Source organism: Lutjanus erythropterus, chromosome 18 (genome assembly GCF_056507025.1).
Source record: "Lutjanus erythropterus isolate fLutEry1 chromosome 18, fLutEry1.hap2, whole genome shotgun sequence".
Classification (NCBI taxonomy): Eukaryota; Metazoa; Chordata; class Actinopteri; order Lutjaniformes; family Lutjanidae; genus Lutjanus; species Lutjanus erythropterus.
This window is the reverse complement of record NC_139334.1, coordinates 34,982,939-34,999,792: the sequence shown is the minus strand read 5'-3', so window position 1 is coordinate 34,999,792 and position 16,854 is coordinate 34,982,939. Positions and strand designations below refer to the sequence as shown.

Here is a 16,854-nt window from a genome sequence, read left to right as displayed (position 1 = left end):
AGGTCACCCATAGGGTACCCAATCTGGTGCAGGACACTAGTCTTGCATATGAATCTTACAAGTTCCACAACTAGGGAAGTATGATACTAAGTTGCTTGAAAGCCCATTTGCATTGTAATAGTGATTCTCTTTGATTTTGGACTGTAACCAAATAAAAATAAAAAATCTGTCTGTAAACTGTGATGGATGTTTTATCTCCTGATGATGAGAACCAGACAAATCTGTCAAGCTCATATTTTCATTTGCTGCAGCAGATACATCTGGCTTCTATTCCAGTCATACAGAATTCCACCAGCCTCGGATCTAGTCAGGCCAATCACAACCCTTTATTTGTAATATGGGATGGGTTCAATATGACGATGACTGACAGATTTGTGAACTTACATTTCACATTTTGCTGATCTGATTGGTTGTAGGTCTGTCTTATTGCGTTCAGTCAGCAGGTCCATCCAGGACAACGTCTCTAGCCCCCAAAACTCAGATCAAACTGTCAAACTAGGCAGTGCTGATCAATTATGGATCAAGATTCTGTTACTGTATTGCCTAATTCTGACCTCAAATGTGTTAAGAAATATATTTAAGTGTACTGTTTAAGGAGAAAGATTGCAAACAGGTGGCGACCATTATGTGCCATGCTTGGAAACAAATCAAGCAATGCTCTGTCATGCATTTTATTGCTCTGGTTGGTTGTAATTCAGTAGTCACTGCAGCCCATGCATGTTGATAACACCCCTTGGAAATTGAAAATGAGATGTGCCAGACAAATTCATGTTTGCGAAATAGTGTGGCCATGCAAGGCTAGAGACATTCATCAACCACTGCCTAACACATATTTTGACAACCACCACCGCTAGATGAAATTTTATACTAAGTTTCATGGTCCCCTACAAAAGAAAAAATCTCAATTATTTTGGGAGCGCCCTGTCCTCTCATCTAGCACCTTCATTCAGTCACAGTGTCCTCTTTATGATCAATTTGGTTAATAGCAAGCTATTTTAAAAAGCAATGCCTAGATCCTCTTAGAGAGTATCTCAAATTTTAATGGTACCAGGAGGATAAGGGCCACATTTTCCACTTAATGGAGAAGGGGTTGTCTGCTCCCTTGAGTTTAATGAGGCATCAACAACCATCTCAACCATCAAGGTTTTTGTCAGGTCAACGTTGATGGTCAAATGCAGCCTTACTCAACTCTTGGGAGCTTATAATATCTAAGGTATAGACTACTGTCTTTTTTCAGTGCATACTGCTTTCAGTTGGCACCTGTATCCAGCTGGGTTGTACAGTACACACACACACTGTGCGCCTTTCACGCTTCACGTCTTCCACTTAGCCACAAGAAATCTAGCAATCTATTAGGCGGATTGCCATGAGAATATCTGAACATGTTCTGCTGCCCTGGGGAATAAACCCCTTGAAATGTCAAGTATGCAAAGAAATGATAAGGATGATGTAACTTTCACCTTCAGCAAACATACAGTACACTGACTACAACCTCCAAGTCATAAATATTAAAGAAAACCTAGGGTTTATTTCAACTTGGCCTTTTTTTTTTTTGTATGTTTGTAAAAACCATCAATATTTCTATACTTTTTTCAATACCACGTTTAAAATAATTCAGTATATGTTAATTATATTGAGTAGTATTGAGTAGTATTGAGTATATATTTAGTTCAGTTTGGTCTTTATTGCCTGCCTGAAATTTGGCTTGCAGCATAAAAACAAGAAAATACTCTGTGACTTTTTCTGTACTGCTGAAGATTAGGCTTGTTCTGATACTGACACCAGTATCGGCAGCACCTCTGATATAACCTTAAAGGCTGGATTGGGCATCGCTGAGTTCATGAGTCTAAACTGAGCCCTGTTACTTTCTTGTCACTGGTATCAAACTGGTATGTGCTCCAGGCCAATACAAACAATTGAGGTTTTGAAGTCTGTATAAAGGACAAATGGTATTGGAACATACCACAAGGCAAAAGCACAAGCCATCAATCAGGTTGTAAACAATCCCTAGGGTAAATATATTTTGAAGAGAAAAGGCATTATCACAGTTTATGGACTTATTTCAAACTTAGTTTTTTCTTGCAATGACCAGTTATTAGCAGCACAACAAGTTTTTTTTTTGGCAATGTTGCCAGATTCAAAGATCACACTACTATCTCTGGTGAGTCCAACAGTATCAAAGATTACAGAACTGATGCCTGCAAGTTGTAACAGTAAAACCCAAGTACAAATAAACCATTGTTTTTATGCTTCCACAGTGGTGATGGCGGTGGTTGGAGGCATTCGTTTTTTGGGTCCATCTGTCTGTATATCTGTCTGTCCATCCCATTCTGAACATAATATCTCAAGAATGCCTCGAGAGAACTTCTTGACCTCACTTGAACTCAAGGATGAACAAATTAGAGTTTGGTGGTCAAAAGTCAAAGGTCAAGGGGTCTGTGGCCTCAAGTCCATCCCATTCTCTTGAACATAATATCTCAGGAACACCCGGAAGAACTTTTATTGCTTCTGTCGCAAACATCCAAGACTCAGGAATGAACTGATAAGAATTTGGTGAACCTCACAAAGCACATTTTGGGCAACAAATCAAAAATTCACACATTAATAATGACTAAATTTCACATAAATATCTGATAGGATAAAATGATGCGGTGATGACATTTTAAATAACAAAAGATTAAAGGTCAAGACATCATAATGTTCAGCTCTCTATCAGTCCTCTGTCCTCCTCTGCTAAGATAGTCTCTCAATGAAGACAACATGTTACAATGGTAGAGGCTTCAGAAATCAATGACTGTTCACCATGGTGGACGAAGGCACTGTCCATTGGCGTAACCCCAACACCTAATGCCTTTTTTGAAGGTCTTCAATAGTCTGGACAAACACTGATGTAAACTGCAACTTGATTAGTTTGTAAAGGCATGCAACACGAGGCAGAAATCCAACTTTCTTTATTATATGCAGCTTGACATTTTATCCCCACAAGTGTGTGTTTTGGATAACAACAGGTTGCTGTGCTCTCAGTCTGTTATTGACTGGCCTATTTGAAACAAGGGCTGGGGTTTGTTTGGGGGCATTTTCAATTTTCAGCCTCTGTCATTCTGCTGCAGCTAAGCCAGTAGCTTACATGTTAAAGTATTATTCATATAAAAAAGCTCAGGGTTTAAACACATCTGGAAGGGGACAGCCCTTTGTAGGGAAACAGGGTGGAGTATGAGACTCTTCATACTAATGCAACTAGGGCCATGTATCCTCTGCTGGGACTTTGAGCCACAACCCGAGCTATTTTTAGTCCCATTTCCACTGTGACCTCCTGCTACACGCTCTGCCTTTCTCTGAAGTGACAATCACACTAACGGGGGAGATGCGGCCTCGCTTAACGACGGTTTCATCTGCTCCCAACAAGGTACAACTTCAGAGGAAGAAGAGTCAGCAGAAGATTTATTCCTTTCCCACCCTATTTCTAAAAGTTTTGAGCAGATCCTATGAGTTTCATTTGATTGCTCAAAAGAGATACAAGCAAACACTTCTGAGCATACCAACAAAGACCTAGCCTTGAGGAGCCGCTTTCTTAAGCACTGATAAAACACCGCTATCTTTAGATTTAACCCATGCCTTGAAAAGATGTTAATACATACAGCTTGAGTACAAGTGTTTGAAACATCTCATGAACTGCGATCTTTGGATTGCTTACAAAGCGACACCACTGGGATGTCTTAAAAGCATCATAACTTCTTTATACTCAAACATCTGCCGCATTGAGAAATTCATCTTAAAAAACCCACAACGGGAGGTTAGTGGCATTATCAGCCTCAAACAGAAGCTTTAGATCTCATTTTTCTTGTGATCCAGCAGCAACAACAACAATAAAAAAAGAGTGTTAATTGCAGTCACAACCTGGTGACGGAGCAGGATTCATGTGGATGGTGGAGGCTTCATGTTTTGAGGTGACTCCTGGAGAGGGATGAATACTTAAAAATTGGTCTGACATCAAAGAGGGCTGCATATCAGAGGGTCTGGACAGCAAAGACCAATCGGATGGCTGACACACAATTCAAGCTAGAGAGAGGACAGGTGAGACAGGCCAACCAAACACTTCCCTCTTTCCTCCATCCCTGTCTACGCGGGTTACAAATTTAGAACAGAAAATGTTTCTGACAAACTGGGAGTAGAGTTAGAAAAATATTAGTATTGACATCTATCATTGTGTAATGATAGATGCCATGGATGCATTATGGGAAATGTAGGATCCAGCTTTTTTGGAGCTTGGCTCCTGAGACTAAATGTTGGGAGATTACAGCTGTTAATATGTCTCTTCTGAACTTTATGGAAGTGCATTATTAAACAACTGGAGCATAAGCACATGAGTAATGGAGCAAGTGGAGCAGTTGCACCCACATTAGTAGACCTGGGGGAGCATATGTATGTTTTGCATCCTCACATAGAACTTTGATCATAAATGCTTTGCTATTTTTAAATATTTGAGCTACTTTGGATCAAAAATAGCTCATGATAGTAAAATCAAACATGTTTTATATTATCAGAGGGTAGGTGCGCTCAATAGTGCAGCTAAATAACATAGGCCGGTAGCCTGCGGAGGTGTCAACATCCAAAATGTAAAGTTTGTACAGAAATACAGTTTCTTTATGGATTCTATTGATTCCAAATTGACAAGAAGACTGTTGATGTAAGACACCTTTTATCTTGTGTTTGTAGAGTTATGCATTTTTATAAACATGCAAAGAACTGTTAATTAGTCTTGTTTCTTAAAGAAAGTTTGGTGTAGGGAAGCTTTAGTTTAAATCAAACAGCTAATGGATGTATATTTGTTAACGTTTTGTCACTAATCTTGCACCACCACTTTTAAATACAACTAGATGGCCATGCACTGCAGTGTTCCTGTTAAATTTCAGGTTCTCAGACACATAGTTATTTTGTTAGTTTATGAAGTGTAATAAACTGGGACAAATGCTGGATCGAGGCCAGTTAAAATATTTATATTTGAGGGCTGCAAAAATATATATTGGGAAAAAAAAGCTATTACAGGGACAGTTCATCCCAAATTCAAAAATACATATTTTTCCCCTGGTCTGTAGAGCTATTTATCCATTTGGTGTGAGATGCAGACTTTTGGAGATATTGGCTGTAGAGATGCCTTCTCTCCAGTATAATGTGACTAAATGGCGCTCTGCTTGTAGTGCTCAGAGCACCAAAAAAATATACTTGAAACATTCAATACCAGTGTCTCTTTCCAAAAATCATGTCCAGCTAACTCAAGATAATCCACACACCTTGTTTTGAGCAGTTTCATGTAGGAACTACTTTCCTGCTGCTGTAGAATCTACTTGATCTACCTTAGAATCTACTGAAACAACTTTCTTATCTAGACAGAAAGTAGTTCCTACTCATTTAGCCCCATTATACTGTAGAAAAGGCAGACATCTCTAAATTTCCAAAATATTTCACAAAGGGGCAGATATGTTTTTTAATGCAAAGTTAGAGATAGAGGAGGATCCCTTAAATTTGGTTCTTGAAAAACTGTGACCATGATGTGTAGTGCAGGGGATGTTTTACACTGTAAATAATAAGCAGTAATAAATAATCAATGTCCAGTTGTACTTTAAAAGTATATGTCCTTAAAACAATAAACAGTGACTATTGGTCTCACACACGATCCAAACCCCAGTTTCCTGTGTGAAAGTCCTGTATTTGTGACCTCCTCCCTTTGTGGACCTGCTCTCTATACCTGCATTTTGTGACTATTTTACAAACTGCTGTGCTGCCGGACTGCCTGTGGTTTCAAATTGTTTCAGAGACCATTTTCAGTCATTTTTACATGTTCTGCTGCTTAGATCTCGTATTCAGGTTGGAGCTGCAGGCTTGGAGTACGAATAACCATTTAAAATTTCAGTAATTCTGCTTTTTCAAAAAAAAATCACGATGAATAATGGACTCAGAGTCATAAATTCACAAGAAGAAGCCTGCTTTAACAATTTTGATGCTGTTTTTTGACAACAGATGATGTGGTTGAAAACTCAAAAATGCAACAAAGTGGACTTTGAGTTTGTGTCTGTGTGTTTGTAATAAATACCTTTGTACACCAGGAAGAATAATGCATAAAAATGCAGGGAGCACTCCACACCTACCTCCAAACGCTGGCCTCATGGTGAAATCATGATCGTCCACTTTGAGCAGATGCTCCGTCTTCATCTTGCGAGACTTGGTCACATCCGGAGGCTTCTTTGCCAAGGAGCTACAAAGGAAGATGACACTCGCTGTCAGGGGAGAGTCCACTGAAACACTGCATAAAAAGTACAGCACCAACACTGGAGAATACTGATTGGGTCTGCTGTGACAACTGTAACTCAATCATTTACGTACAACCCGTTTCTACACCAGAGTAAAAGTCTTCTTCTTTTCTCACGACATGCATTGCAACAACACAGCTCACACAGAAATGCGTCATCTGATCATGGTAGAGAAAAGGCCGATGTGTTTTAGAGACATTTGAGATCAACTCTGTGTTCAAACAAAACAGTCAGACTGCAGACACGCCGATCTACAATTGTTTTTGTGTCTATTTGTGTCCTTGGCTGAACAGAATGTCATGCTGTGATAATGGTCGGTGGTATGGCGTCAGTCTAACAGTGATGGTGGTGGAGCTGTTTAGACCACATACTGAGTTAAATCACCTCTGAGGGCAGACAGATATAGGTTTTCTCTGGCAGCGACCAGAAAAGAAGAGATAAATGTGTTGCCCTCCCTGCCTCGCATCCATTTGAGGTTTTATGTGTTGGAATGCAGCACAGTTTGTGCATCACGCTCTAAAATTCCTCATTTTTCTAGACAAACTTTTAAACAGGTGTTTTTAAGTGTGGCTGCATGAGCTACTTATCCATGATCAGTATACTACCTACAGTAGATGGCGGTCGATACATCCCCAGTTTGGAGAAGCAGCAGGAGTACTGGTGTAGGAAGCTAAGCAATGAACTGCTGTGGAGCGTTTCAGTCACCTAAAAAAAAATCAATTTCAATTTAAGGGTACACTATATTTAGGATATTTTCACCACTTCATGTTGCTGTCAGACAGCCTTTTTTCATGGGAAACCACTGTTATGTGAACAAAATCTTACTCTGTCACACAACCAGACTCCACCAGACCTACAGGGGCCAGTTTGATGGCAGGGAATGCAGTACTGAGGCAGTTTTCTTTCCAGGTTTTGCACCTGGCACCCCAGGGCAGAGTCAGCTAATTAGGTGGCTAGCACCACAGCTAACTGAACTAACTAGCTACCTAGCCTACTTTAGCAATACATAAACTATCTGTCCATCAGACAACTCTGTAAGCTAAATCACCTTGGTACTGTACTCTGTCAGCAAACTGGCTTTATAACATTTAATGACATCTTTACTATATTATTCAGGGCACAGTTACAAGAGAATTTGTCAGTGTAATAAAACTTAATGACAAGGTAAGCCTAAAATGTACCACTTCACTTGAAAAATAGCCAATCGTGTTTAATGTCATATTAAAATATGAAGCTAAATTATTTCTTTAAGTTTGATAAAATCAAGTTGTAATGACAAAGACATTATTGGCTTGATTAATGTCAAGCTGTCATAACAACATCTCAGAAACAATGTCACATTGGCATTAAAAGTGACATGACTGACCAAATGACACTCAATGACAGTCATAAGCATTCATAAAGACTCCCTCATGTTCACTTTTGGTGTCATGGCATGGTTATGACAGTATAATGACAGTTTTATGCACAATCCTTCAAATAGTGTTACCGAATATTCTAAATTAGGGTCCTGCACTGGGTTGCATACCTGCAGGTACCCAACGGGTGACACACAAAAACATTTTTATATGAATTCACAGGCAAACGGATGATAAAGAAATAATTAATTGCAGGTGGGCAGAAGGTTAGAACAATAGCATAACATACAATACAATCTACAGTCTTTTCCCCCTGGAGTATTTTTAACATTTATATTGACTAAAAGAGTGGACAATACATCATCAAAAGTCAAGTTGGACATTTGGGAGGATTTCATTGTGCTCAAAGACTGAGCTTTTGAGAGTCGCAAGCTAAAGAGTCACTGCAACAGTTGAGAACACAAGTAAGTGTTAAATCAAGGGTGCAGGTCGGGTCACAGCAGTTATTGTCATGGTTTGGGCGGGTGCGGATTTGACTTTGAGAACCAGATCCGACCCATCACCCGCAATTATTTCAGTTTCACGGGTGTGAGTGGGGGTGGATTTGCAAAACTAGGCCTGATAGTAACTGATATTGATTGAAAACTTCCTACACTGGTACTCCTACTGCTTCCCCAAACTGGGAGTGTGTCAACAGCCACCTATTCTAAGTAATACACTGACAAACACCAACAAACACTCTTCAAATATCCAAAAAAGTCCCTTTAATATGGCAAATAGTGAAAATGACTTACAGCGGAGTTAGGGTTCCTTCTAAGAAGTCTGAGCTCTGCTTGAACACCAAGTTTGCTTTTGATTTGCATCTTTTCATCTTTTCCTCTCCCATACATTCTGATTGAAGTTTGTGTTTCACATGACAATAATTTGAAAAAAGATATCAGTTCGATCAATGTTTACCAGTGTTGTAGCTGTTATTATGCTCTGGCAGAGTTGTTGTGATTAGCATGCACATGACTTTACACTGTGATGTAAATCATGAGCCCTTCTTCTTGAGATACATCAGATAATTAAGAAGAAGACGAAGAGGAATTAGTTTGTTAATCCCCAAGGGGGAAATTACATTTTTTCAGTGCATTATAGAGTTTATACACAGATAAGCCTGAAATACATGCACACATGCACACACACACACACACACACACACACACACACACACACACACACACACACACACACACACACACACACACAGGAACCATAGATATGCAACTCAGGGAAGAGAGTTAGTGTGCTGCTACTACATAGTGCTACCCCCGAGCAGTTAAATGTTTGTACCTTGCTTGAGGGCATCTAGGCAGTGAACTGGCACCTCTCCAGCTACCAGGCCACTCTCCGTACTATGGTCTGTACTGGACTTGAACTGGTCCCCATGCCAAGTCTCCACAGACCGAGCTGCTGCTGCTGTGTTGTTGGTTTGATTCCAACAAGTCCTCCAAAATACGTTTGTAACTGCACTCATCCATAGAGTACCTTCTATCTATGGCCTCCGTCAACAGGGCAACATACACAAGTTTGTAATCTACTGTATGTTATAGATTCCATACAGTATACAGTATAATCTTTACAAATTATTATATAGATTATTATATAGATTTGGTTCGAGTCAAGCACAAAAAGGCTAGACAGAGTTAAAGGAGCAATATGTAGCTATTGTGCATCCAAAAATGGGCACTGCAGTCCAAATATTGAGTTAGAGCCACAGACTGGATATTACATTGGCTGTAGTCCTGTTTAATATATGATCTCTGTTTGAAGCGAGATGTTTCTCCCCGTCCCCTCCTTCTCCAACTCAGGGAAGCTCAGGCAGGCTGCAGGAGCTCCGCAGGAATGCAGGACGCATGCAACATCTGTATACTGACAATAACAAGCGAGGACGAGTCCTCTGCTGTCAGCTGATCAGCTGTTTATGACTGTTAGTTGCCTGTCAATGCTATGTTAAGTACATTCATCTGAAAACAAAAGCCCACTGCTCTGAAATAACACACTCTGGAGTTTGAGCTCAGTGACTGTCATCTATCATTACTCCATTAACATTTTGCTCAGTTTAACAGTTACAAACATCCTCTCCCTCTAAAAGATTATTAATGATATCTCACGACTCATAAACAGACAGTTACTCATTTTGGCATTCATTTTAACTTTAATTAATCTGAAATTCTGGCCCGGAATAGAAACTTCAAAGGGGAATGCTGTGGCAGGCGTGCTGTTGTCAGAGTAGCGAGTATTTCAACTCAACATGTTTCCTTGATCTCTGATGACATATCATATCATCAATTTATGATTTATTACAGTAAATAGATTTCTCCTTTAAGCAAACATGTATTGTTGTATGGTTGAAATAACAACCACCTGGCTAAGGTTATGGAATAGTTACAGTCGTGGACAAAAACAAAACCAAGAATAAACAAGAAGAAAATAGCTCTCGGGTTCAACCCTGTCTCCTACAAATTACACTTCTATGCAACTAATTTGCAACAGCAAATCTACTTTGAAGGAAACACAATGCTGACCATCACATTTTCTATGAACATAATGAGGAGGTGCTGATGACACTTCCTATGAAGGTCATGTTTACAAGCATTACAAGCACATTCAGTCAACATTATAAGACAAGGATTTACATATGCTCATAATCATGCATAACAACTTCTATTAAGGTTCATACTGGGTTAAGCAGCACATTATAACAACCATAAGAACAGACAGGACTCTGGAACCCCAGTCAGCCTCCCTGTTTTTTAATATTTGCTGAAACAATGAGACAGACTGAGAGGACAGTCTCTTTGATCGTCCTAATACTACGACAAGTCCCCCAAACCAGGCAGCAAAGTAGGGTGTGAGTCACTGCCTTCCAGAAGGACTCATATGAGTGTTTTCTCATCTGGTTCCCCTACCAGCAGGACTGCACCGTTTGTGCCACTCGAGGCAAATATATCGACATGATTCCTATAAAAATAGGTCTTCAGCAAAACATATTTTAGCCACCAAAAAATTCAATATCAGTGCACACTATATTTGTGATATTTTCACTAAGTTACCTTTCATTCAGATCGCCTTTTCCAAAAGGAACCTGCAATGTTGCTCTCTCCAGTCCAACCAGTCACACAACAACACAAACTAACCAGCTGAGGCAGGAGGAGACCAGCAGCTCCCGTGTTCTAAAATGACTGTTTTTGCAAAAGAAGTCTGGTTGGTTAGGACAGACAACTTGACATGATCAAATGTAAAGAAACTGCTTAAGCTTTATGTTTTATCATTACATTATACGATCAAATGAGTTTGGTTTTGACACCGGCTGTCGTGAGACCACTAAGAGCATTTTGTGAATATTTTCCTTGATCTCAAGTGAAGGGGTACATTTTTGACTTGCCACAAAGATGTCATTACGTTTTATTATACCGTCAAATGTTTTTATAATGGTACCATGAATCATTTCCTGGACTAGTTTTCTTGCTGCCAAAGTAGGCTTACTGTTGTCTGCTGTTATCTGTAGCTGGTGTTAACAAGTTAGCCCATTTAGCTGTTTTGCTAGCCGCCTAATTAGCTAACCCTGCCCCAGGTGCCAGGACCAAAGCCCAGCATGTAAACCACCACAGTACTTTATTCCCTGCCACGAAACCTGCCACTATCAGACTGGTGGAGTCTGGTTTAGTGAGAGAGCGATATTTGGTTCACAGAGCAGCAGTTTCCCATCATTAATGGCTATCTGATGGCAAAATAAAATGGTGAAAACATTCTAAATATAGCATACACTTACACTGATCTGTCATAAATATCTCATTAAAGGAGGCCAGTTTCACTTTGGAGTACAGTACTAAGGTGATTCAGCTTAGAGAGTTACCTGATGGACAGATGGTGGTTAGCTAGTTTACTTGCTAAAGTAGGCTAACTGCTGTCTGCTGTAATCTGTAGCTGGCATTTTCTAGTTAGCTTGGTTAGCCATGGAACTAGTTGGCTAATTAGCTGACTCTACAGCAGGTTGCTAGGAGCAACAACTGCCAAGAAAACCACCTCGGGACTGTATTCCCTGTCAACAAACTGGTCCCTGCTGGTCTGGTGGAGCCTGGTTGAGTGAGAGAGCGACATTTGGCTCACATAATGAAAGTCATAAAAGTCTCTCTGACAGCAAGGGAAAGTGGAGAAAATATTCTAAGTATAGTGCTGCCAACTCTGTCCACAGCAGCGGATTAATTAGCTTCCTATATGGCTATTTCTTCAGATACTGACTATGGATAAATACATTATACAACCCCACTTAAAAAAAAAACAAAAAAAAAAACAAAAAAAAAACTGAACTCTCCCTTTAAGGTGTTAGGGGAAAGACTGTAGCTAAATGTTATGAGAAACCAAAGCTGACAGATGGTAGGGGAAAGATCTGACCCATTCATGCACCCTGGCCTCAACCCTAAAGGGTTTTGAAGCTCTATGTCAGCGTCACGCTACTTTTGTCATTGCTTAGTCATAATTTACACAGCCACTAGAGGTCCTTTGTCTGGTAAACAGAAATGCTGGTTGTTTGAGGCATTTATACAAATGATGGAGAGGACAGTCTCTAAAAGTATGAGAAAGTGTCTGTCTGAAACCCAAACTCCTTATGATGAGCAGGTCAGAGTCTTGCAGGCAGCTCCACCACCTCCACTTTATCAGTGTGTGTGGGTAAAAGTTTGGCAGAGCACTTGGCACTGATATAACTGTAGTTCATTTCAAACACAGTCCATGCAAACAGATTAGCCTCATTTAAACTCTTTTTATATGATTTCTTCTATGTGGTGAATTTAATCAAAAAGTTCAACCCAAAATCTGAAATACATATTTTCCCCTGCACTCTGGCACTATTTATCTATCCAGATTTTTTGGTGTGAGCTGCAGAATTTTGGAGAGATAAACTGTAAAGTCTCTCCAATATAATGGGACTAAAAGGCACTGGGCTTGTGGTGCTAAAAGCGCTAAAAAAATATGTATAACATTCAAAACTGGCATCTTTTTCCAAAATTCCTCTTACACAAGATTACCTTGTTGTAAGAAGTTTTATGTAGGAGCAACTTTCTCTCTAGCAGAAACAAAGTAGTTCCAGTAGGTTCCAAAGTATTTCTAGCAAATTTTACTGCAGAAAGAAAGTAGTACCTACATGAAACTGCTTGAGTTAGAGCTCTTGAATTACTGGGTCATGATTTTCAGAAAGAGACACTGGTTTAGAGTTTTTCAAATGTATTTTTTTCGTGCTTCGAGCACTACAAGCCAAGTGCCATTTAGTCCTATTATACTGGAGAGAAGGTAGACATCTCTGCAGCCGATATCTCCAAGACTCTACAACTCACACCAAAAAGAAAAAAAGAAACTAGATGGACAATAGCACTCCATGCCAGGGGAAGATTATGTGCTTTTGATTTTGGGGTAAACTGTCCCTTTAAGGCTGCGCAATGTAGACCTATCAAAAATCAATATTTTTGAGAAAATACGTTGAAAGAATAAGATGTTTATTGATGTTGTGAGAGTTTTGATAATTAAGCATCTGCAATGTGGATATAATGACTATGTTGGTAAAGACAAATAACAGAACAGCTAGAACAGTCAGAAAACAGCATCACTTCACTGTGATGTAGCCTTTAAAACCAGGAAAAGACAACACTGAGGCAATATAATGGTATAAAAATATCCAGGGGCATTTCATGACTTTTTTAGAGGGGTGGCCTTAATTGAGCACTGACTTATGCAGATATAAATACACAAAATAAAGCTTCCAAACTTTATTCTTTAAGTCCTCAAAAGGAAATTGTACCTCCATTGTGCGCCTATCCCTCAGGCTGTGCGACTCCTAAATTTATCCACCACTCTTCATCATTAAAAATCTTTTATTTTAATTATCTATTATTCAGATCATTTTTAGGCTAAATTAACATATTGTAAAAAAAACGGAAATAAATAAAAGAAGGCTACATAAAAAAGAAAACAATGCACATTTAAATACGCTTATCAAACAGTTGATTAAAACTAAGGTCCCACCTCTGATTGGACAGATAATTTATCATACTTAGGGATAATGGGGTGGCCAATTAGATTTCGGGGTGGCCAGTGCCCCCTCTCTAGAAACACCCCTGACGATATCCAAAATATCTAGTCTCATATCATGATATTGATATAATATCGATATATTGCCCAGCCTTAGATGAATGAATCAATAAATGTGTAAATAATCTTGTGTTTATGCATAATACAAACTGCCACTTGCTTATCATCAAGATATCACTATTGTGCAACAAAGCCAAAGAGATCCACTTCTGACCACACCTCATTAATGCAGTGCACAAAGTTCAGACTTTAACTGTTGCTTTTTTATCATATCAGTAAATAAAAGCGTCATTTTTAACACTAAAATAATACTGAGAAAATTAAAATAAGGTGCCAAGAAAGTTGCATTTCAAACTGATCCCATGGCTTTATACCATCATATCACCCAACATATACTCCATTATGCATGTTGCGTCTATTTGCACATACAGCAGCAGTTTGTTGTGGCAACTGCTATTTTTTATTCTGTTTTTAATTTGGAAAATGTAAATATTCCTAAATAATATAACAGGTGACAGCATCACTACTCTCCATTCACCAATAAATAGTTGTTAGTGGATGGCAGTTCAGTGAAAAGTATTGTATCTGCACATCTATTCATTTCCCTCTCTTCCACTTACGTGCCGTGCTTTTGCGTCTCCACGGTGCCCGTCCATCTCCGCACCCGGTGGCCGTGCCGGCGGCATTCACCGGTAACGAGCAGACACAGCAGCAGGATCAGAGGTTTGGTCATAAAAGGCATGTTGACGGCGCACATCCACAGGTGAGTCCCTTGAAAGCCCCTCTCGCTCGGTTCATTCCAGCAGGGATCAGCCGGCAGCAGCGCATGGTGCTCAGCAGACGGCGGACGCGTCCTCGCTCATCGCATCACACTGTCTCCAGCGCGAGGCTGCAGGAGAGGAACGCGTGTGTGTGAGAGAGAGTGTGTGAGAGAGAGTGATCCTATACACTGTCCTCCTCACGAGGGAGAGAGAGGGAGAGAGAGAGAGAGGAGAGAGAGAGGAGAGAGCGAGAGAGACTGAACATCTGTAGCCTACATGCTCAGAGGGGGAAACACACACACACATACACACACAGAGACGCGCACACACACGCGCGCGGGGATTATTTGCAGCCTGGCATGACACAACAAGAGAGGCAGATTATTCCTCCCTCTTGTAAATAAAAACCTCATCACAGGAATCATGTTTCACTGCACTCAGGGACATGCTGGAGCAGTTTAAATCAACCCCCATTTTCACTTGGTGCAAGGCCGGAGCAAGCCTCTCTGGGGCCACAGAGACTCACCCACTATTTCATAATTAGTGCTGTGCCTGTGACTAATATTTTTTAAAGAAGGCTGCTGTTGGTTTGAGTCCCGCCTCCCCTTAAAGACTGTATAAAGCAACAATATATGTGTTCTGGCTGCCCCCTGATAGTCGATGATTTGAATCCTCAGTCGGCGCTCCTGTAGTCGACAGTTGTGCGTTCGTTTTTTTTCCTTTGACAGTCAGTGTGCATCACAGTTACAGGATAAAACAGACAGAAGCTTATAAACATGCACAAGGAGAACATTTACATGAGGAAATAAAGGGAATCATGAATATATTTTTATATTACCTGGTGCACTTATTAAAAAAATATCCTGTGGACCACATACGCTGTCGGCTGACTGATGAGAGAGGTTGAAAGGAGTGGTTGGTAAACAAGTTTCAGCTCTCTTTTTTACACAGAGCAATGTAACAGCATGACAGGCTGTAAACTTTACAAATTGAGTCTCTAAATCGCCACAAATCACAGAACTAACTGTGAAATGCGCATCGAGACGCACTGTCAGCCACCTCATGTAGCAGGCACACCCACGGCGTGCACAGAGCAGGTGACATTTGCTTGTTGTTTGTGTTTCCTTTCATCACTGACAGGCTTGGACTGTCATTGTAAGTGTCTGACAACATTATGGAAAAGATCACAACAGTGAGAGATGAAGAGTAAGCTAGATTTTGTTTGACCAGAAACAGCTGTTTAATTGCTCTCGCCAAACTCCCCAGAATCATCCTTTTGTGTCATCGTCAGCTTCATTCAAACTTCACAGAAACTAAATAAAACTCACCAAAAACATCGTGGTTTGTCTTTCCACTGTCCCAACAATCACCAGCTCTGGTTTTGTCCAAAGTCACTAAGTATATAAAATTAGGTCTCCAAATCATGAAATAATGACAAGGTTTCTCTTTTTTGTATATTTTTTGGTTTGTTTTATTTTTTCTCTTTTGTAAATTTAAGAGACAGACAGTTCTGTTCTGTTTTATGTGGCCCATTTAGCCAGAAGACATCTGTCAGAGGTCACACTTCTACCATGGGTAAGTAAGCTATGTAATTAAATAGTTTCTGTTTTTGTCTTTTTATGATCAGGAGTCTGCTTGGGGTCTTTTATTTTGAAAATTGAACAAATTCTCTGTGCTGTTCCTCATTTCCTGCCCATCTCAATCTGCTCTGTGCAGCTTGATGTGGCTTTGGTCAAAAATAGATAACATGTAAATGCTACACAGATCGATAACAGATAAATGCTACGTAGAGCGGAGAGACGCTTCTGGGATGTGCTGTGGCGCTTCTGGTGGAATCAAAAGCGTTGTCTAGAGTAACCACAATGCCGCCATGCTTGGTGGAATCGGACAGTAACAGAGTGTCAAAGTGTCCTTGGGCAACAGACTGAAGCCCAAATTATACACCATGCATGAAACTTGATCACTATCACTGCAAAAAAGTCTGTGGGTGAATGTTTTTCATTGCTTAGCACTACGCAGCACCTTCATGATGAAGTCACAGCTGTTCACTGTAAAGAAAAGATGGACGACGCGTCTCCACTTCCTCACACTGTACAAAAATGAAGCAAAAATACGTTGGATATGAGTGCTGCCATCTTGCATTGTTCCCTTGCTCTGGATCCCAAGCGGGGCTCAGCTGTCAGCCATGATGTGAAAGACGTTTTTTAGCATCAACTAATTAAAACCAAACTGATCAGAAACATTGGCAGTGCATGCACCTTTAGACATTGCTACATTTTTGTTTCAGCCTGTTATTTT

At 40.1% G+C, this 16,854-nt stretch overlaps 1 protein-coding gene across 1 annotated transcript in view; it reads right to left on the bottom strand.

Moving 5' to 3' along the window:
* gabrr2a (gamma-aminobutyric acid type A receptor subunit rho2a) overlaps positions 1–14,690 on the bottom strand; it is a 90,823-nt gene extending 76,133 nt beyond the window's left edge. The window contains exons 1-2 of the mRNA XM_084742331.1: positions 14,416–14,690; positions 6,147–6,253 (exon numbers count right to left, since the gene is read on the bottom strand). Coding sequence (XP_084598457.1) covers positions 6,147–6,253; positions 14,416–14,552 — 244 coding nt within the window. The 5' untranslated portion in view covers positions 14,553–14,690. The remainder of the gene's footprint in view (positions 1–6,146; positions 6,254–14,415) is intronic.
* Between the last annotated feature and the right edge of the window lie 2,164 nt (positions 14,691–16,854).